The 23517-nt window shown below is 39.8% G+C and overlaps 1 protein-coding gene across 1 annotated transcript in view; it reads left to right on the top strand.

Annotated features, from left to right (window-relative positions):
- Positions 1-23517, top strand: part of TG (thyroglobulin) — a 395662-nt gene that overhangs the window by 147516 nt on the left and 224629 nt on the right. The window contains 2 exon segments of the mRNA XM_043991635.1: positions 16818-16883; positions 19949-20029. Of these exon segments, the coding sequence (XP_043847570.1) occupies positions 16818-16883; positions 19949-20029 (147 nt within the window).

The following is a 23517-nucleotide window of genomic DNA, read 5'->3' as shown; positions in this document are numbered from 1 at the left end:
AAGATAAGGAGGAAAGCCCTATGTCCCATTCAGCTCAGTGTTTGTCCCCTAGCCAAAGTAATATGGAACATTTTAGGGAAGACCATGTTAATAGCTATCTGCGTGATATTAGTCTTGATATTTTAGGGAACATCTTATGTACCTCACCCTTCTGCCCACCCTTAACTTGTATAGAATCTGCATGTGAACCTTCTCTGTGATTTCATCCATATTCATACTGCCACCCGTTCATGCCTTGGTAGACAGGTTCACAGATGATTGTGGCCAACATCCTTTAACACCAGCTGGCCAACCTTCTGGTGATGGATCTCTCCAAACTTAGAAAGGCTGTCCCTTGGACAGTGAACCCGCAGGTTGTCTCCAGGCCTATACCTGAAAACTCTCCAGCTTGATACCTCTGTCAGAGGCTGAGCTCTGCTGCCATGGCATTTGAGAATGGGGGGTCACCTGAGCACCCCAAGGAAGTATCTTAGCAAAACACTGGTGGACAGACTAAAGGCCTAGAATCAAGTCTGATTTTCTGTGTGTGTGTGTGCGCGCGCGCGCGTGCATGTGCATTTCATTTCATAAAGATTTCTTCCTATATTAGGGGCAATAAAGTCTAACGTAGAAGGTTCAGTCGCTTTCTATGTCCTGGACCTCATTGGAAGTTTAAGGAAGCCTATAGACCCTTCTCAGAATAATATTTTTAATGCAAAACAATAATAAATACAAGGGATTACAAGGGAAACAAATTCTATTGAAATGTAGTTATCCCCTAAAAATTTTTTTTTTGTTAAGTTTCTGACCTGGACTTAAAAACTCCTAGTTTAAAAGAACTTGGAATTTTAAAGACATTTATTACATAACATAAGTGTATTCTTATGCCAAATTGTTTGGAGATGCTGGAAAAATAAAAGTAGAGAGCACCCCATGGAGCTCAAAGGGGGAGGTTTTAAGATAAAGAAAATGGACTACTTGTTTACACAGTAGGTAGTAAGCATCTGTTACTCATTTCCCCCAAGAGATGGTGCAGGCTGAGGCAACGAATAAGGGTTTAGCTATATTTCTGGATATGACATCCACAATGAATTATTAAACCCAGAATGTATTTTCTGGTTTGTGCATCAGGACTGGGACAGTTGCCCTTGTTTGACAAGGTTGAAAAGGGGAGACTGTGAAATAGCTGATGTGGTTTTTCCCTCTGAAAAGAAAGCGTTTTTATTAGCAAAATTTACTGCAGACAGATAAGTGAATAGGGGGCAGTTCAGCAGAGAGCAGAATTCTGCTTTATCTGACTGCCCCAGACCAACTTAGACCCCCAGAGTATCTCAAGGGCCAGCTTTCACCTCCCCCTTAAGATACCTTATTAGTCAGCCAGGTTCAGATTGGGAGCAAGGGAGGAAACCCATAAAGCTACATTTGCATAGTGTTTTAGAATTTACAAAGCACTCTCTCATCCATTATCTCCTTACAATGTGAGGGGCCAGGTAGTAAATGGGGAAAAAGCACTGGATGGAAAAGCTGGCCTTAAATCCCAGATAGGCTCCCTTTTCTTTTTTCTATTTTAATACAAACTTTTAATTTGTAATTTTAACAAGTATAAAAACTGAGTCTACTTAACCCATACAGAATCCAACCTCATTCTAAGCCCTGCATGTGCATCATGAAAAGGGAAAAGTGAAAGGCATGGAAACACAATCAATATTATGATGATGATTATTGCACTTATATAGTGCTTTAAGTTTGCAAAGTGCTTTACAAATATCATCTCTTTTATCCTCAAAACCACCCTGGGAGGCAGATGCTCTTGCTTTCCTCCTATTACAGATGAGGAAACTAAGGCACACAGGTTAGGTGACTTGCCCAGGGTCACACAGTTAGTATGTCAAACTAAGGTTATTTTTGTCACAATACCTATGGGCAGGGGGGAGTTCTATATGAACTCAATTAAAGCTGCTAAATTTTATCTTATATATTAGACATAGTACACAAATGGCAAGGCCTGTAGTTTTATGTAACTGATTTTATTTTTCCTTAGCTTTTTTTTTTTTTTTTGGCGGGGCAATGGGGGTTAAGTGACTTGCCCAGGGTCACACAGCTAGTAAAGTGTCAAGTGTCTGAGGCTGGATTTGAACTCAGGAACTCCTGAATCCAGGGCCAGTGCTTTATCCACTGCGCCACCTAGCTGCCCTTCCTTAGCTTTTAAAAGTATATCTGTGGGGCAGCTAGATGGCGCAGTGGTTAAAGCACCGGCCCTGGATTCAGGAGTTCCTGAGTTCAAATCCAGCCTCAGACACTTGACACTTTACTAGCTGTGTGACCCTGGGCAAGTCACTTAACCCCCATTGCCCCGCCAAAAAAAAAAAAAGTATATCTGTGATTAAAGATTGCAACAAAAATAGCAGCAAGTCGGGCAATTCACTTCCCTTCTGTGGGACTCGGTTTCCTCACTTATAGAACAAGGAAGAGGAGACCTCTAGTCTTTTTTCAACTCTAAATACCGTGACCTGGTGAGGTCTGCCATTGTTCTTCCCTCGATAGTTAATATAGTCATAGAAAGCAAAGAGCCTATGACAAAGGAAATTTAGGGTTAATAAGATGCTAATCAGAGTGATTCCTTTGAGGAAGTAAGAAAGCAAGCATTTATTAAGTGCCCACTCTGCATCAGACACTATGCTAGGTGCTTTACAAATATTATCTCATTTGATCCTGGAAGGTGGATGCAGGTGCTATTATTATCTCTATTTTACAGTTGAGGAAACTGAGATAAATGGAGGGTTAGTAATTTGCCTGTCTCACATCTAGTAAGTATCTGAATCAGTATTTGAACTCAGGTCTTCTTGACTCCAGACCCAACACTTTATCCACTGTATCTACTAACTGTGTGCATGTTACATCACTGCAGTAGAATACAAGTCTTTGAGAGAAGATGCTATTCATTCTTTATCTTTGGTATCTCCAGTGCCTAGAACAGAGCCTTGAATATAATAGGTATGTGATAAATGTTTGTTGTATTAAATTTAATATTCAGAAAGGTTAAAAAATATTTAGCAGGAAATTAAAACCCCAAATAAGTGATCATTGGATAGGCAAGAAGGTGCCTATCAATCAATAGGTATGTATTAAACACTTACTATGTGCTCAGCACTCTGCTTAGTGCTAGGGATATGAAAAAAGTCAAAAAACAATCCCTACCCTAAGGAGCTCACAATCTACTAGAAAAGACAACATGAACATAAATCTATACAAACAAGCTAAATACAGGATAAGTATGAAATAATTAAAAGAGGAAGGCACTAGAAATAAGAGGGCTTGGGAAAGTCTTCCTGTAAAAGGTCAGATTTTGGTTGGGACTTAAAGAAAGCCAAGGAAGCCAATAGGTGAAGTTGAGGCAGGAGAGTATTCAGTCATGGGAAACAACCAGAGAAATGCCCTGGTTTTGTATTTGATCTTGGAGGTGATAGGAGTCAATGCAGTTTGTTGAGTAGAGGGGGTGACATGATAGGAAAATCACTTTGGTGACTGATTTAAAATGATGGGGAGTTTGATGCCTATGGAACAGGCATTCCACAGAGCACAGTGGGAGGGTTGGTGGTATTTGGTTGAAACTTTGAGGTGGGAGGAAGACTTTAGGAATAAGGAATTAAGAAATGAGGGGTGAAAGATGGGGTTTGGAGAATGACCTACAGGGCTTCAGAATCACTGATGTGTGAAGGGTCTGACCAGATGTGAGATCATTCATTATGGAATGGAGGGCACAGGTTTGAGATCAGCCTAGAGACAAGTGAAGTATGAGATGGGAGACACATGATCTGATGGGAGACCTTGATTCACTACTCCTCTTCTAACTGATTCCCCTGCCTCAGCTCTTTCCTCTCTCCAATCCATCTCTCCAGGAATTCAAGTCTGGATGGATTACATGAAAACTAAAGGTGAACAAGAGAAAGGCCATAGACCTGATTAATTCTGAGAGAGTTAGAGAAGTTCCTCTACATTATTGGTTAAGAGAAAAACAACATTAGCAAAAAACCTTTATTAGGTGCCTACTCTCTGCTAGAGGCTGGGGATAGAAAGACAAAAGAGACAGTTCCTGTAGTTAAGAAGCTTATGTCCCATTGGTGGAGGCAGCATGTAAGTATATAAATCTATATGGCATAAATACCGAATGAACTCAAGCTAATTAAATACAAAGATCATTCCTGGATGAAGGAACTGCTAGTTCATCAAGAAAAGTCTCCTGTAGAAAGTGATGCTTGGAGGAAACAGGGAATTCCATGAGGTAGAAGTGAGGAGGGAGTATATTCTAGGCATGGGGGATGAATCCTACAAAATGGGTGGAGGTGAGGCAGAATGTTACGTGTAAGGGACAGAGAAATGGCCAATTGGCCTGGATTCTATATTGTAGAAAAGGGAATGATGTATAATGAAGCTGGGAAGATAGGTTGGGGCCAAGCTGTGAAAGACTTAAAAAGCCAGAGAAAGGATTTTGTATTTTATCTTAGAGACAGTAGGGAGCTACTGTAGTTAATTGATTAAGGTAGTGATGTGGTCACTTTTTTTTTTAAGGGAAATCACTTTGTCAGTCATATGGAGGGCAGATAGAAGGGAAAGAATGGAGGCAGGAAGGCCAGTTAGAGGACCATTGCAGTGATTCAGACAAAAGGGGATGAGAATCATAACTAAGGTAGTGACTGTGAAAGGAGAGAGGGATCAGAGGCAAGAGATGCTCAGGAGATAGAAATGACAAAATTTGGGAAGTGATTGGCTATGTGCGGTGAAGGAGGGTAAGGATGACAATGATGTTATGAACCTGAGAAAGAGGAAGAACGATAAGGATTTCTAGAAAAAGGAAGATCTATAGAGTGACTGGTTGGAAAAAAAGGGAAAATGAGTGACATTTGAACATGCTGCATTTGGGATACTTACAGAGCATTCAATTTGAAATGATTGTTGATATAGGACTGTGGCTCAGGGAAGGGATGGGGGTTGTTTATATAGGTCCGTGAGCCATCAGTTCAATTGAGTAATCAGAAGCCAGACTGCAGTGTTTAGAAGGAACCAGGGAGGGCTTCCTGAAGGAGATGCCGTTCCAATTGTGTCTTGAACACAGATGTGACAAAAAAAATAGGCAGTCTGTTTTTTCCATTATTTGTGTCATCAATGTTTGTATCATCATTTTGTGATCTGTTGACTCTTATGCTTGTATACTCTGGTGCATACTTTTAAATCTCTTATTTTTTGGTCAGGTACCTCAGAAATAACTGATATTTAATGTACTTTGACATAACAAGCTTTGAAGGACTTATTCCATACATTTCATTTGACCCTCAAAACAACATAGTGAGATACAAGTATTATTATCTCTGTATTTACAGGTGAGGAAACTGAGGCTTAGAGAGTTTACCATTATTACCTAGAAAGTAACCAGGATTTGAAGCTGGATCTTCCTGACTCCGAGGAGTGGCCACATACATTTATACATAAATTTAGAACTAGAAAAGACTTCAGGGGTCATTGACTCCATCCCCCTCATTTTACAGATGAGGAATATAAGGCCCCAAAGGAGTGACTTGGCTATAGTCACATGGGTAGTAAGTGGTGCTCCACTTAAAAAAAGACATTTATTTTGCTGGTTATGGGGATATACAAAGGTCTCATCCCTGCTTTTGTGGGGCTTGGAAATGAAAAGATATGACACAAACATATATCTCTAAAAATAAAATAATAGCTGATAAGTTCATAAAAGAGTAGAAACCACATGGGAATTAAAGTCTGGAAAGGGGAAGGATCCTTACTAACAGGTGTGTTTGGGGAAGGTTTCATGGAGAAAATGCACCATAAGTCAATGACACTTGCCTCCTGGCTCTTCCTCACACAAAACACTCCATTTCCTGACACTGGGACCTTATCACTAGCTGTTCTCCATGCCTGGAGTGCTTTCCCTCCTCAGTTCTGTCTCTGTGGAATGGAACAGTGTGAGATGAGGCTGGAAAAAGTAAAGGGAAGCCAGATTGTAGAGTGCCCTGAATGCCAGGGTAAAGAAGTTTGAACTTTACTCCATTGGTAATAGGGAGAAGTTGAAGGTTTGGGAGCAGAGGGGTAGAATTAGAGTGAGGAAGATGAATCTGGGAGCATCCCAAAGGATGATGTTGTAGGCAAGAAAGTGGAGGGGCTAGGAGGGCCCTGCAGGAGTGGCATTAGATATAAAAAACCTCCTTAATCAAAATGTCTTCCCATTTGATTGAAATTATTGCCACAAAGCAATTCCGATGTGTGTGAGCAATAGAGTGAACTTTGGAAAAATGGAATGAATAATGGAGGGGAGGGGGTGAGAAGAATTAGGAAGGCATTTGAAGGGCTGACATGTGGAAGGATTTGATTTGCTCTATCCTGCTATGGGAATAGAAGTAAGACCAATGGGTAGAACTTGCAGGCAGGCAAATTTTGGCTTAACACAAAAGAAAATTTCCTAAAAACTAGCACTTACTAAAAATTGAGACCTTAATGGAGCACCCCCCCCCAACACACAGACATATTAAGGGCCACACGGCTACTAAGTGTATGAGGCCAGATATGAATTCAGGAAGATGAGTCTTCTTCACTCCAGGCCCAGTATTCTATCCCCTAAAGCGTCACCTAGTTGCCCATCCTTTATTACTTAGGGTTTATAAAGTGTTTTTCCTATAATAGCTTTGGTGTGATAGTTCAAACCACCAAAGCTGTTGTGCTATCCACCCCTCCTTTGTTTTTTCTTTTCCTTTTTTTTCCACAGATCACTAAACTGGAATTTAGGTAAAGTGACCTATTTGTCAATGGCCACTCAGTTAATAAGTATTAATAATCAATAATATATAAATGTGTGTGTATATATATACATATATACATGTATACATATATACATGTTTACATATACATAGGCATACGTGTGACTTCATCATAGACTGATACATGAATCTTCAAGGCTTACTAAAGGTATTACATTATCTCATTTGAGACTCACAGCCACCCTGTGGGGTATGGTACAGTATGATAGAATATAATAGTATCATAATACTATTATCCTCATTTTACATATTAGGAAATTGAGGTTCACACCGAATCTCAATTGTTATTTTTAAAATCTTAATACTACTCCCTTATATTAATGTAATACTTTATAGTTTTCAAAACATTTTAGTCAATCAACAAACTTACATTAAGTACCTACTATGCTCCATACACTGTGCTAAGTGCTCATTTAAAGCACACACAACTTTCATGAGATTATTCTTAGTCTTATTTTAAAGATAAGGGAATTGAGGCTTAAGGAGATGCAGTTTCCTATCCAAAGTCACATAGCTAATAGCTGGCAGATCTGAGAATAGATCACCCATCTCAGAGGCCTCAAATGCTGAATGACTATCCATCAGAGAGGCAGTAGAGGAGATTCATTCATCAGAGACTCCCAGAATTACAAAATTGAGTCATAAGGGACCTCAATAGCCATCTAGTCCAACCCATACATGAAAGGAATCCCCATTCTGACATACTTGACTAGTGATCATGAAGCCTTTGTTTAAGACCTCCAAGAAGGGAGAAATTAGTCAATCAATAAGCAAATTATAATCAGTAAGTGCCTACTGTGCACCAGACTCTCGATTTCCTTGAAAGTACTTTCCAACTTGGAAATTTTGAGATCAAAAATGTAAATCATATCTGGGCTAATAGAGTGAGAATCCAGAGTTCATTTTGCCCCTTATAGAAAACAGGCTGCTTTTTAAATTTAGGGTTGGAGACTTCTGGCATAAGGGATCAATGAGACTGCTTTTCTCATGTCGGGTTTATGTTTTGACTTCTGTGGTTGGAATAGTACATGGAACCCATCGCCAGCATCTCCTGACTTTTCCAGTAGAAACCTCTCTGTTTTTTAATTATTTGCTTTTGGCGTCATCATCCTTTCTATTTCTAAGAAAAAAGGCTTAAAAAGCTTTGGGACTTTACAAAGCTCATTACTGATGTCATTTACAAGTGGAAACGAATGGCAAACATGCAGATTAAATGTCCTCCAGTGTTCACAGGAGTTTAAAATTTGTTGAGAAAAAAAATTGCCTTGGACACAAATGTTTTGGGGGTTGTTATTAGATCCAGCTGAATTTAAAACAACAACAACAACAAAACAGCTTTGAGATGTTGGACAAATGGGAGCTCCAGACTGGTCCCTGAAATACTCTTTAGAAAGAGTGGGCAAGCTGTGTTTTACATTTCTGTCATCCCTTTCCATGAGGAAATCTAGGCTCAGGAACTCCTGAGGGGCCTCAGAGATCATCTAACTCAACCTGAATTTGCATTGTGAAGCTTCTCAATAGCATCCTCCAACAGGTGGTCATCCAGCCCCTATTTGAACATTCCCACTGATGGGGAGATCACTACCTTTCTAGGAAACCTAGTTCCATTGATAGATAACTCTAATTATAAAGAAGATTCTCCTTACATTAAGCTGACATCTAACCCAACTCCCAACTCCTGGAAATTCTACCAATTGGTCTTAGGTAGGACCAGGTAGAGTCATCCACTGATCTGAAAGGTAGTATGGCATAGAAGAAAGTCAGGAGAGATGGGTGATCTATTCTCAGATCTTCCAGTTACTAGCTGTGTGACCTTGGGTAAGAAACTGCATCTCTCTGAGCCTCACTTCTTTTATATTTCAAATGAGACTAATAATAATCTCATGAAAGTTGTGTGTGCTTTAAATGAGCACTTAGCACAGTGTATGGGGCATAGTAGGTACTTAATGTAAGTTTGTTGATTGACTAAAATGTTTTGAAAACTATAAAGTATTACATTAATATAAGGGAGTAGTATTAAGATTTTAAAAATAACAATTGAGACTCAGTTTGAACCTCAATTTCCTAATATGTAAAATGAGGATAATAGTATTATGATACTATTATATTCTATCATACTGTACCATACCCCCCAGGGTGGCTGTGAGTCTCAAATGAGAAAATGTATTTAATACACTTTGTAAACCTTTAAGTTCTATATGTGTCACTCTTTATTACTATGTTAAGAAGTCACATGTATACATACATATGTATTTATGTATGCATGTATGTGCCCCAAAAAAGTTTTAATAACTTAAAATTGCACTAATACTTTTGACCTTTATTATTTGTTGTTCAGTCATTCCAGTCATGTCCAACTCTTTGTGACCCCATTTGAGGTTTTCTTGGCAAAGATAATGGATTGGTCTTACATTTTCTTTTCCAGCTCATTTTACAGATGAGGAAATAGAAGCAAACAGGGTTAAGTGACTTACCCAGGGTCACACAGCTATTAAGTGTCTGAGACCAGATTTTAATTTAGAAAGAGTCTTCCTGACTGTAGGCCTGCATCTATTCACTGAGCCACTTAGTTGCCTATCCTTTATTACTTAGGATTTATAAAGTGCTTTTCCTACAATAGATTTAGTTTGGTAGTTCAAACTACTAAAGCTGTTGTGCTATCCACCCTTCCTTTGTTTTTGTTTTTTTCCCTTTTTTTCCCAGATCACTAAACTGGGACTTAGAAAGGTAAAGTGACTTATTTTCCAATGGCCACTCAGCTAATAAGTATTAATAATCAATAAACATTAATTGCCTACTACGTGCCAAGCACTGCACTAAGCACCAGGGATATAAATATGAAAAAGAAAGATAGTTCCTGCCCGCAAGGAGCCTACACTCTAATAGAGGAAGACAGCACACACAAGAAAGCTGAAAAGCTGTGGGATAGGAGTGGGGTTGTGGGAAGTACCTGGCATGGTGGGGAAGCTAAAGAAATCCAAAATGAGTGGAGCTGGTGGGAAATGGGGAGATGAGTTTTAGAGTTTATACTCTATTGGGATGTCTGGAGAAGTATTCAATTTATAATGACATTTTCTAACCTTTTCTCAATCCTCATTCTCTTTGACCTCTCCCCCATTTTTCACAGTGCTGACCATCCCTTCTCTTGTATACTATCTGCTCCCTCATCTTCAGGATCATCAAACACATCTGCTTCTCCTCTGCTCTTTCTCATAACTCTTATTTGATCTCATTTGCTGCCTGCTCATCTTCTTTACCCCTTAAAATGGGTCTTCCTTTCACTTCTTTCTTATGTCTTTTCCCTTCCCCCTCTCTCTCTCCCTCCCTTCTCTCCACCTATACATCTCCCTCCTGGGCTCCAGTCCCATGGTTCCAAGTATCCCTAGGACATCTCTATTTGAATGCCTCAAACTCAATGCATGTGAGCCTTTTATCTTTTCCTCTAAATCTCTCACTCCTTCTGATGTTAACTATTTCCATCCACAGTGTCAATTGCTTGTCTGAAACCTTGGTGTTATTTTTTAAAAACACTTAGGTAGCACAATCAGGTCCCACCTCTGCCATTTATGATCTTTGTGACTTTAGATAGATCACTTATCCTCCCTGGACTTCAGTTCCCTCATCTGTAAACTGAGAGAACTGCACTAGATTAGGGTTTCTTTATGTGGGGTCCATGTGCTCCCTCCAAAGGGTATATGTATAGATTTCAGAGGATCCATGTACTTGGATAGGAACAAAATTACATTTTTATTTTCACTGACTTTGATTTAATTTTTTATATTTTCCCATATATATATATATATATTCCCATATATGTGTGTACATATGTATACACACACACACACACACACACACACACACACACACTACATATTTCCCTATATATTTTACTTTGTGAATTTAAAAACATTATTCTGAGAAAAGGATCATTTGTTTCACCAGACCAACAGGTCTGTGTACAACCACACACACACACACACACACACACACACACACACACAGAACTAGTTTATCTCTAGGACCTTTTCTATATCTAATCTATTAGTTTGTAATCCTTCCTATAGCTTTCCCCTCCTCTCTCTTCCGTCTGCCATTACCCTGCTTCTTGATCTTATTATCTACCCCCTGAATTCCTGAAATAGGCTCCTCACTGGTCTTTTTTACCTCTATTTTCTCCCCTCTTCAATCTATACTTTGTACTGTTGCCAAACAACTTTCTACTCTATTGTTCATACCTTTTTACTATCACCTACCACTGATCTGATATGGACTCTTATAGCTGTATGGCTGGGGCTGACCTCTGCTGACCCCTGGACCCTCATATTCAGCTGCTTCCAAAACAACTCCTGTCTGGATGATCTGCCTGAGATCTTGGACTTAATGTTATTGAAAACTAAATTCATTATCTTGACTCCTAAACTTGTTCATCCTGACTTTACTATTCCTATCTGTGGCATCACAATGTGTTCAATCTACCATGTTTGTGACCTTGACCTTAACTTTGGCTTGTCTTCACTTCTCACATCTATTTGGTTACTGTTTTTCAGCAATTCTGTTGTGACATCTCTTGCAACTACCATGCCCTATATGCTCTGACAACTACCACCCTAGTTCAGACCCTCGTTACTACCAACTTGGACAATTGCAAAAGCCTTCTTACAAATCTTTTCCCCTCTATTCTCTTCTTTCTCAAATCCATTCTTCAAATGACAATTACATTATTTTTTCATATGTCTGTATTGGATAATTGTAGCCTCTCTGCCCAAAAACCTTTAGTGGTTCCCTCAACAGAACACCAATACTGGAGTCAGAAAGATCTGAGTTCAAATCCAGCTGCAGATATGTATTAACTGTGTGACCCTGGACAAGTCACTTAACCCTATTTATTTCAGTTTCCTCATCTGTAAAATGAGCTGGAGAAGGCAAAAGCAAAGCGTTCCAGTATCTTTGCCAAGAAACCCTCAAATGGGGTCAAGAAGAGTGAGACCCGACCAAAACAACTGAAGAATAACAATGAAATTGCTTCTTGAAGAAAGCTCACACTTTATAATCTTTTAGAGCCATTTAAAATCAAACTGGAGCCAACCTTTCTAAACTTGGCTCATATTCCTTCTCTTCTCCACTCTAGGTTAGAGCCAAACTGGACTAGCCCAGGCTGTTTTCTGTTCATGGAATATTTTCCCTTCCTCCCACCTATGCCTCTTGAATCCCTTCACTTCTTTTTAAAACTCACTTCAGCCTCAGACACCTGACACTTACTAGCTGTGTGACCTTGGGCAAGTCACTTAACCCTCATTGCCCTGAAAAAAACAAAAACAAAACCTCATTTGAAAGGTTGCTTCCTCTTGGAAGCCTTTCCTAAATCTTTCAGTTGCTAAATGATTTTTCCATTCAGACCACAAGTAGGACTTTGTGATGGAACTCTTTGATGTACTTAATGTAACATCATTTATTTGCTGTTTGCATTGGTGTCTTCCCTTTATATATCGGAAGATCCTTGAGAGCAGAGCATGCATCTTATCTAGTTTCTGTTTCCTAGAACCTTCCACAGAGTAAATAATTAGTGTTTGTTCACTTGATTTGTTGAAGTTTTGTTGTGGTGAATATAATGCAGAGTGAAGCATGGGAAGGGAGGTCTGAGTGGGGAATTATCATTTCTGATTGGAGGGCTCAGAAAACACCTCTTCATAGAATTATAGAATTATGATAGATTATTTATCTATTCTAATTATAGTACTCTATTATGTTGTGGTTGTTTAGTCCTTTTTCAGTCGTGTCTGACTCTGTGACCTTATTTGGGGTTTTCTTGGAAGAGATATTAGAGTGGCTTGCCATCTTTCTCCAGCTCACCTTACAGATGAGGAAACTGAGACAAGCAGGCTTAAGTGACTTGCCTAGGGTCACACAGCTAGTAAGTGCCTGAGACTGGATTTTAACTCAGGTCTTCCTGACTCCAGGACCCTGGCACTCTCTCCACTGTGTGACGTAGTTATTATTACTCTATTATGATTATAATTAATAATATAGTTAGAAAGAACATTAGAAGTCATTAGTCTTTCATTTTACAGATGAAGAAAATGAGCCAGAGAAGTGATACAACTTGTCTAAGACCACAAAGCAAGTTCTTTTGGGAAGTCATTCAGTGAATAAACATTTATTAAGCCTTCAATGTGCCAGGCATTATACTAAGTGCTGAGGATACAAAAAGAGATAAAAGATGGTTCTTGCTTTCAAGGAGCTCACATTCTAGTGGGGGGGGGGAACTACAAAGGAAGAAAGGAGGTGAGGAGTGATGGATGGATATGAAATATATGGATATGAAAATATGTTAGCATATTTTCTGGGCATTATCATTCCCTTTACCTTCAAGCTTGCCTTTAAGAGAGGCATCTAAAAGGACCCTCTGCTTTCCTGTCCAGCAAATGTGGTCTGTTGGTGACCCAAAGCAGGGTCTGTGGTAATAAACACATCAGTTGTAGACATGCTGTGGCAAGGCTTGGTTTTGGTGACTCAGACTGTATTTGCCTTTCCACTCTATGTAAAGTAGAATACTGCACATCAGAAATTAGTAGCAGCCGGATGAAGAGTTGATCACTCAGTTCAGAAGCCATTTTAGGGGTGGAGAAGCTTCTGGTTCAACATTTTCAAAGCCCTTTGGGGGATGGAAGAGGAAAGGCAATGTCAGGGCAATGGATAGAGGACTAGATTGGGAAGACCTGGGATGGAGTTCCAGAAACACCTTTTCATAGCCATGAACTCTTGGCCAAGTCACTTCCCTGAGCATTGGTTTTCTCAACTATTAAGTGGGCATAAAGATCCCTGTAGGACTTGTATGGAGAGCATGTGATAAATCAATCAGAGAGAGAAGAGAATTTTCTAAATTTGCCCAATCATCAATAATCAATATTTTTTGTTGTTGTTGTTTTTCAGTCATTTCAGTCATGTCTGACTCGTCATGACCTCATTTAGATTTTTCCTTGCAAAGATATTAGAGTGTTTGTCATTTCTTTGTCCAGCTCATTTTACAGTTGAAGAACTGAGGCAAACAGGGTTAAATGACTTGCCCAGAGTCGCTCAGTGAATCTGAGGCTGGATTTAAACTCAGGAAGATGAGCCTTTCTGACTTCTGGTCCAGCACTCTATCTATTGTGCCAACATTTATTAAACATTGTATACTCAACAAAAGGAGACAGAAGACAGTACCTGCCCTCAAGGAGCTTACAATCTAAGGAGAAGAAAACATGCTAACAAATGTACATAGAGCAAGATATATACAGGATATCTATATATCAATTATACACATGTAAGAGGTTAAAATTAGCCTCAGGCGACCCAAAAGGACCACCCCTCCCCCAGCGTGACCACTCTCCTCAAAACTGCATCAGGGCTGCAGGCCCCACATGGAGGCCTCGGGCGCCCACACCCCACTCAGCAGGATACCCACAGGAAGCCTCAGGCATGCCCTAGCTCCCTCCTTCCAGCTTCTGGCTCTGGCTGTGCCTGGCACAGGGGCTTCTTGCACCAGAATGAATTAGCCTGGGGGCATGGGCGTTGCCAGGTCATGGTTCCTGAGAGAGAAGGGTTTTATATTCAGGAGTATGAGAAGTGAAAGGAGGAGGTAGTAAAGAAGTAGGAAAAGGAGTTGGTCAGTAGATGGGAATGCTAAAGTAGATGAGTGAGGGCGGCCGAGAAAGGATCAAAGCACACAGAGATGGGGAATGCAGGCGGTGGTGGCAGCCAGCCAGCCACACCCACAGGCGAGAGACACACAGGCAGCAGGAGAGAAAGTTAAAACAGAGTGAGTCTGGTATACTGAAGTTCACAAGTTGTATTTTGCTTTTCTTTGTCCTTATTTCTATATTTATCCCTAAGTTTATCCATATCAATAAACTCTGGTATTTGCTTTAGTTGAAAAGGATAGCACAAAATCTAGCAGTTTCTACATTAAAGGATCAGAGGGCATGGAATATGATATTCCAGAGGGCAAAGGAATTGGGATTACAACCAAAAATCATCTATCCAGCAAAACTGAGTATAATCTTTGGGGGGGGGAATGGGACTTCAATGAAAAAGAGGCCTTTCAGGTATTTGTGATGAAAAAACCTGAACTGAATAGAAAATTTGACTTTCAAATACAAGACTCTAGAGAAGCATAAAAAGGTAAACAGGAAAAAGAAATGAAGAGGGATGTTAAAAGGTTAAACTGTTTACATTTCTACATGGGAAAATAATACTTCTAAGCCATAAAGAACTTTCTCACTACTAGGACAGCTGAAAGGAATATACTGAGACAGAATGTACAGGTGGGAATTGAATATGAAGGGATGATATCTATAAAGTATTTATTTTTTGTGGGGTGGTTGGAGTTGGGTGACATGGCTGGGGTTGTGCACTGGGTGAGTGTCTTGTGTCTGAGGCTGGATTTTTTCTCAGGTACTCCTGGGTCCAAGGTGGGTGCTTTGTCCACTGTGTCACCTAGTTGTCCCATGATGACATCTTTAGGGTATAATTGAGGGGTGAGAGTACTGCACTGGGGGAGGGGAAAGGGGAGAGGTAGAATGGGAGTGAAATCCCACATGAAAGAAACAGGAAAGGGTTTATGGAGTGGTGGGGGGGGGGGGGCGGGGAGAGAGATGGAGGAGGAGCAGGATAGAAATGAACCTTACATTCATCAGACTTGGCTCAAAGACCTTAATCTCATCAGAGTTGGCTCAAGCAGGGAATAAAGTACACACTCAATTGGGTGGAGTAGATCTATCTAATCCTGCAGGAAAGTAGTAGGGGAAGGGACAAGGAAGGAGGGGTAAAAGAAGGGACGGCAGATTGGGGGAGATGGCAGTCAGAAGCAAATCCCTTTTGAGGAGGGATAGGGTGAAAGAAGATAGATAATAGAGTAAATATCATGGGGAAGAGAATAGGATGTAGGGAAACAGTTAACAATAGTAACTGTGAAAAAGACAAAAGGAAAAAAATGTACAAAATATATTTATAGCAACTCTTTATGGTATCTAAGAATTGGAAATCAAAGGAATGTCGATCAATTGGGGAATGACTGAACAAGCTGTGGTATATGATTGTAATGGAATATTATTGTGCTATAAGAAATGACAAGCAGGATGATTTCAGAAAAACTTAGAAAGACTCATATGAACTGATGTATAGTGAAGAGAGCAGAACCAGGAAAACATTGTACACAGTGAAAACATTATAGTTCTATGAGCAATTATGAATGGCTTAAACTACTCTCAGCAATTCAATGATCCAAGACAATCCCAAAGGACTGATGACTAATCATAGTATCCACCTCCAAAGAAAGAACTGATATTGATTGAATACAGACTAAAGAATGCTATTTTGCACTTTCTCTTTTTTTTACTTGAGTATTATTATGTAAAATGACTAATATGGTCATGTTTTACATAATTGCACAAGTATAACCTATACCTATTGCTTGCAACCTTGGAGAGGGGGAGAGGGTAGGAAGGAGGGCATGAGAGAGGGATAGAATTTGGAACTCAAAACTTTAAATAAATGAATAAATATTAAAAAAATAATAATACATATATGTTTTATAATTATATATATTGCAATGTATATAGTAATATAAAGATAGATAATTAATAAAGGAGAGATACTAGAATTAAGAGAAGGTATCCTGTAGGAGGTAGGATTTTAGTTGGGACTTGAAACCAAAGAAGTCGGTAGTTGGATTAGAGAAGGGAGAAAACCCTAAATGGGGTCATGAAAAGCTGGACACAACTAAAAAATTACTTGATGACAACAACAACAGTAAATAGTAGAAGACTATCATAGAATGCAGCTTATCACTTGTCAGGGATGCTGTAGAGAAGATTCCCCTTCAGGCATAGTTTTACTGGCTGATTTGTGAGACTGTGGTGATAGTGATAGTTATGGTGATAGGGATGATGGGGATGAGAATGGGGATGAAGATAAGAATGAAGGCAAAGCCCATTCTTAATTTTTTGAAATTTTATTTTGTTTTGTTTTCAGGTTCAGAGCTTCTTAAAGAAGTCCCAGGCCCCTTTATAAGTTTCCAAGAAGTTTATCTCTGGAAGGGTAAGCTATAAGTGAGAGGATCAATGACCAAATGGATCTGTGATCTCATTGATCTGAATGTCCCCTTCAAGGATATCCCCACTTCCCCACCCTGTGTGACTCTTGTCCATTATCTCCCAAACATTCCCCACCCAATGTTCTGGAAGTCTTCCTCAATTTCTCTGGAAATTACAAGGACAACAGAGGAGCACTCTGGATTTCTGCCTGTCATCTCTTGTTCTTTGCATATGATCAGCCCATCTTCTCTTCATATCATGCAATTCCTTGATGACATCTTTTATTCCTGTTCCTAATTGATTATCTATTGCACTCCCATTATAGGCCTGTTTTTGGTGCAGAAGCAGTGGTGTTCCACTTGCCATAGAACAATACCATTAAGTCGTTTATTATGGGAGGGGTCAAATGTATTTCTTAAATTGTGCATTCACTACCCTAGATGCCTTCCTTAGATACCCTGCTCACCTAATGGATAAGAGCAGGGCTTACTTATCTCAGAAGACTAGCCAATGAAATAGGAGGGCCTCTGCTTATCTAGTAGATAAGACATCAAAGTTAAAAAGGATTTGGAAGCACAAGAAAGGAACTAGAGAGGAGAAATTGGCCACTTACTGAGTCACAGGAAGATAAGAACTATAGTTACCAGCAATTGCCCTTGTTACTAAAGTACACATAGCTAAGTCCCATGAGGCATTTTGCTTTTAGCATCAACAGGCCTTGTCTGTTCTCACTTGAAGCCAATCCTGATGGGACAAATGATAGCTTATGTGATGAGTCAGGCCTGAAGCCCAGAACAAAATTGTGAGGACACTAAGGGTTTTCTTTAGCCCAATGCTTCAAAAATTCTCCAGTGGTCCAACAGGTTCAGGCTAAACATTATTTAATGGTTCTTTAAGCAGTAAATAATTACCCAATTATGTAGCATATATATATATATATATAATATATATGTGTGTGTATATCTATATCTATATCTATCTATCTATCTATCTATCTATCTATCTATCTATCTATCTATCTATCTATCTATCTATCTATCTATCATCTATCTATCTATCTCCCCCCTGTGATAATAGGTACCAACATGTTTAAGTATTCTAGGTTTGTTAACATTTTAATTATTATAAGCAATTTAATCAATTTAAAAGAATATTATGAATAGTGTATTAAGTTCCTCTAGTTGTTCACAATGGCATTTTTTTGTTACTGTTAAAAGGAGTTTGCAGAACAAAGAAGGTTGGGAACTACTACTTTAGCCATGTACCTCTGTTTTTGAAGACTGCTCACCTCCCCCATCTGTCTTCATAGAATCCCATTCCGATTCTTCCACCTTGGCTTCTGCCTGCTCTAAACCCCTCATCCTATTCCCAGTGCCTCTGGGGCATCCTATTCTTGGCAGACCTCATCTTTGGCAGACTCCTAAAACTAAAGGCCAAGGCATTTTCTGCTAATGGATTAAAGTGTATCTCAGGCAGGAGCTGTGCTGATAACATTTAATAACCAGCTCTCTGGAAAAAAAAAATTACACACAACATACTTTTAGGTTTAATCTCTGTTATTAACATGTTTTCCATTATTTTCTTAAATCTGGACAATCAAAACAATAAATTAAGCCCAGATTTATAGCATCTGCAGATTTCCAAGGTATAAATACTTGCATTGAAAATGTAACAATCCATTCTAAGGAGGGCTTTCACGTGACTCCAGCATCCCCCCTCATCCCAGGCACTGGTAGATTTGCAGTTTTAAGATCGTACTTGCAATCCACAGTGCTTTGCCCAGGACTCCCTCCAATTACACTGCATGGGCAACAATGATGCTGGAGAATACAGGAGCAGTTTCTCATTTCTTGATGTCCCAAAGGATCTTCTTCTTTTTCCTCATTATTTATCAGATGCAAAGACACCATATAATACAATGACTTTGGATCCATGCAGTGTCCAGTGCTTCTTAGGTATTCCCAAATTAGTAGCTGACATTTTTCATGCTCACAGAGATGGGCCAGAACTTTCTCTTTATGTTGAAACAGTTGAAGGAAGTTGAGAGAGAAGGAAAAACCCACACAGCATCCTCAAACATTACTGTGTCTCCCATGCCACAGGCTGTCTGCATACAGATCAGTCAGGCCCATAATATAACAGCCAATTAAAATCTTTACTAGCTGACTTGATATTGATTAGCAACCCAATTTGTCAATGCCTTTGGTGGAAATAGTTGACATTCATAGGATAGATTTGCAAAGCACTTTACATATGCTGTTTTATTTGATCCTCACAAATTAACCTTCTGAAGAAGGTGTTATTGTTGTGCCCTCCTTTGGAAACAGAGGAAACTGAGGGTCATAGAAATTAAGTGAGTCGCCCAGGGTCAGATATTCTTTGTAGCCCTGGCACATAGTGGGTGCTTATTCAATGCCTATTTGCCTTGTGTGTGAAGTAGTATTTGAATCCTGGCCTTTCTGACTACAAGTCCAGAGTTCGATCTGCTTATTCTACCTTATTTGCCTAATTTACCCTCTAGTTTTATGTGACTCAGAACTCTTTCTGGCACCCATTGCTTAGTTCATTGCTTCAAGGATCCGTGAATGCATTCATGTAAAACTGGGGGTAATCTTTGAAGGCAGAAACTCCCTCCCCCCTCCTTCTTTGAATCCCCAGTGCTTAGCACAGTGCCTGACACATGTTGCTTGTTGATTCACTTTTATTATTAGGAAAGGGGAAGATGAGGAAGGGAACAAGGACTTGTTAAGCACCTAGGAAGTGCCAGGCACTGTGCTAAGTACTTTAGCATATGATGGCATTTGATCCTCACAACTGTCCTGTGAGGTAGGTGCTGTTATGATCCCCAATTTGTAAGTTGAGGAAACTGAGGCAAACCACGTTTAGTGACTTGCCTAGGATCATAGAATTAAAAAGTACTTGGAACTCAGGCCTTCTTGACTCCAGGCTTAGCATCCTATCCACTGTGCCACCTAGATGCTACAGCTAGAGTTCTAGTTGGTGTCTTAGCCATCTTATCCTTGCTGCTTCTCTCCTCGAACCAGAGGACTTATTTCTCTTTTCTTCTAGACTCAGATGCAGCTACTCCAGTGAAGTCTACAGAATGTAGCCGGGATATGGCTCAAGGACGGGTTACTCCACCAATACCAGGTAACTGTAGTTTAGGAGTGGATTTTTCACACATATAGACTGTTGATTATTGGGGGGAAATGACATTTGTGCCTTTTATGTGACCGCAGTTACCTTACAGAACACCTCCATTGAGCCCTCTTTTGTCCTGAAGAAAAACAGTCAAGCAAAATTATTTCCATAGCATCTGCTTCTGACGAGTACAGTGGCAACTGGGGTGGTGTCATGCCAATATCAGTCAAAGGAGTCAGAATGTTTAGCCTACAGAGAATAAAGACTTGTGGAAGAGATGGGGTTGCTGTATGCAAATATAGGAATGGTTGCCGTATATTAGACTTACTTGACTCATTCTGTTTTGAACTGAAAGATGGAATGAGGAACAATGGGTAGAAATTACAAGGAGGCATATTTCCCTTTATTAAAACAGAAGGTCAATGATGACAAAGACCTTCTCTTATCTGAGTCTTTTTAATCAATTAATCAACATTTATTAAATGCTTGTTATGTGCCAAGCACTGGGTTAAGCACTGGGGATACAAAAAGAAGTAAAAGACAGTCCTGCCCTCAATAAGCTTGCAGTTTAATGGGGGAGACAACATATAAATAGATTTATACAATACCAGCTGTATATAGGATGTGTGACACAGAGTATAGTGTGTGCATTTGGATTCTGAAAACCTGAGTTCAAATCTGGCCTTAGACACTTATTAGTTGTATGAATCTAGGCAGCCCATTTAATTTATTCTGGTCTTAGTTTTCTCATTTGTAAAATGGGGGTGGGGGGATAATAACACCTACCTCATAATGTTGTGAAGATTGAATATGACAACACTGACTTGCTGTGGGTTAAAAAGCATCCCATCAGCAATTTGATTCATCTGCTGCTGGCTGATTTCTTCTTTCTGTCCTTGTGTGGAAACTTGGGAACGAAAGCTAGAAACGTGGCTAGAGACTTTCACTGGCACTAAATATAAATAGCCAACAGTGCCAGTGAGAGCCCATGGATCAGGCATTTGGGAGATAGGCTCTTCACGCATACTTAAGGAGACCCAGTCAAATATATCAAGGCCCTAACTATGAATCATCTATTAGCACGTTGCATGGAAAATCTTTCCTTTCAAGAGGGAGGTGGCTATTGCATTCATATGCCATCTACTCCAGCAGAAGAGGACAATTTGGCAAGTTGGTGGCAGAAGCTTAGAGAGGGAAAGATGGGGAGAAAACAAAGCCTAAGAAATTTTGCATCTTCTCAGTCAAATACATTCCTGTGTCTCAAAACAGCAACATGATTAAGGGGGAAAATCTTTCTAATTTTTTAATTTTTATTTTATTTTTCTGCCTGGCAAGATCTGAGTACCATCCCCATTCTTTCCCTCATACTCTCTCCTTGGGGGGGGGGGGTCTCTGCCAGAACTAAAGGGGCCTCCTTGATAATCAGAGCAATGGAAAAAATGGGTACTTCTCTCTGTGGACTGGAACAGAGGAAAGGGGAGGGGAGAGCAAAGAGGAAAAGGTACAACTCTGTATCTTGATAAGTCAGAAGCCTCCTATCTCATCTTTCAAAAGAAAACAGGTGGTAATCGTTTTTGAGGGTGCAAACATATATTTAGTGTTTGAGAGTCTCAAGTGGAACATTTGACTGAAAATCAAGAGACCTGGCTTCTTGAATTAACCTTTGATTCATACTGAGCTCATCTTTCTGCCCCCTCAATTTCACAGGTATTAGAGGAGGAGATTTACAGTAATGTTGCATTGCTCCTGTTTAGAGGTGGAAGGAACACTGAACTGGGCATGGGAGTCAGGAAATAGGCATCCTGGTCCTGCCTTTGCTACTGATTAGCATTGTAATCTTGGGGAAGGGCCAACCTTTCTGAGACTCAGTTTCTTCATCTGTAAAATTAGGAGATTGAGCGGCATGGCCTCTAGTGTCCTTTTTTTTTTTTTAAGTGAGGCAATTGGGGTTAAGTGACTTGCCCAGGGTCACACAGCTAGTAAGTGTTAAGTGTCTGAGGCCGGATTTGAATTCAGGTACTCCTGACTCCAGGGCCAGTGCTCTATCCACTGCGCCACCTAGCTGCCCCCCTCTAGTGTCCTTTCTAGTTCCAAATCTATGATCCCATGACTCAGTGTCCTTCAAGGTGCTTCCAGTAGGTAGGTGGTGAAATGGATAGAGCACCAGACCTACAGTCAGGAAGACCTGAGCTCAAATTCAGCCTCAGGCACTAGCTGTGTGATCCTGGGCAAATCACTTAACCCTGTTTGCCTCAGTTCCCTCTTCCATAAAAGAAGCTGGAGAAGGGAATGGCACACCGCTTTAGTATCTTTGACAAGAAAACCCCAAATGGGGTCATGAAGAGTCAGAAATGACTGAAAAACAATAAGAAGTCCCCTTTTGGTCCTGATTGTCTACTTTCTGACATTCTAATATCTAAGGACCCTTTCAGTTATAAAATTTCAAGTTTTGTATTCTAACATTCTTTGTTCTAAGGGCCCTTTCATCTCTAACAACCAGTGTACTATGTTCTTATGTTCTGTGTTCCAAGGACCCTTTCAGTTCCAACATTCTATGTCCTAATTAATTCTAATATTCTACGTCTCTTAGTGAACCAACTTGACATTTACAATCTGGTTAATTCAATTATTTTCAATGTCAATTTTGTTGTTGTTCATTGGCTTCCATTTGTAAGCTCTTTCTTGTGAGGTTAGTAAGTACAGTGGTTGGTACAGTGTAAATGCTTAATAAATATTAACTGACTGACTGACCAACTGAATGGTTGATGTTTATAAGTCTATTTTACAAAAGGTGGAAACTGGTCCAGGCAAAGATTTACCAGGTACCAAAGAAGTCAGGCACCACTGGAACCTGAGCTCTGAGCGAATTGAGAGCCAGGTCCTGGGATGTTACAGAGGTTGGTTAGCTAATACTCTTAACCTAATTTCTATGCAGATAAAAGGATGAAAGGAATTCTCAACAAACAAGGGCTCTTTTAGACATTCTCATTGTCTCCATCTCATTATAGTCCCTCTGAGCCTCTCATCTCCAGTACCACATTCTTAGAACTGCCAAGATTCTGGGTGTTTTGTCAGCCTTTTGGAAACATGTATTTAGTCTGGGAATGGATACACTCTCCAGTAGAATGTGCTGGCACTCATAAATAATGTCTCCCTGAAAGTCTATTCTTCTATGTGACTTTTGCAAGTCTTCTTTGGGACTTGGTTTCCTTGTCTATAGAGAAACTGAACTAGATGCTCTCTAAATTTCCTTCCTATTCTAGTATTCTATCTGTGTTGTGGCAATTCACTGTTAAGGTCCCACTGTATTCTCTTTGAGGAAAAGGACTTTGATTTTTCTACATATATCCCCAGTGCCTTGCAAAGAATAGACATTAAATAATTAATGGGCAGTATGGGAGAATGGAAAGAATGATAGATTTTGAGACAGAGGACCTGGGCTCATATCCTGAACCTCTGGGGCTTGGTCCCTGTGTGACTTTGGGTCAGTCACCTTA

This window comes from Dromiciops gliroides, chromosome 1, assembly GCF_019393635.1.
Source record: "Dromiciops gliroides isolate mDroGli1 chromosome 1, mDroGli1.pri, whole genome shotgun sequence".
Taxonomy (NCBI): Eukaryota; Metazoa; Chordata; class Mammalia; order Microbiotheria; family Microbiotheriidae; genus Dromiciops; species Dromiciops gliroides.
The sequence above is the reverse complement of the archived record's forward strand: the minus strand, read 5'-3'. Positions and strand labels throughout refer to the sequence as shown.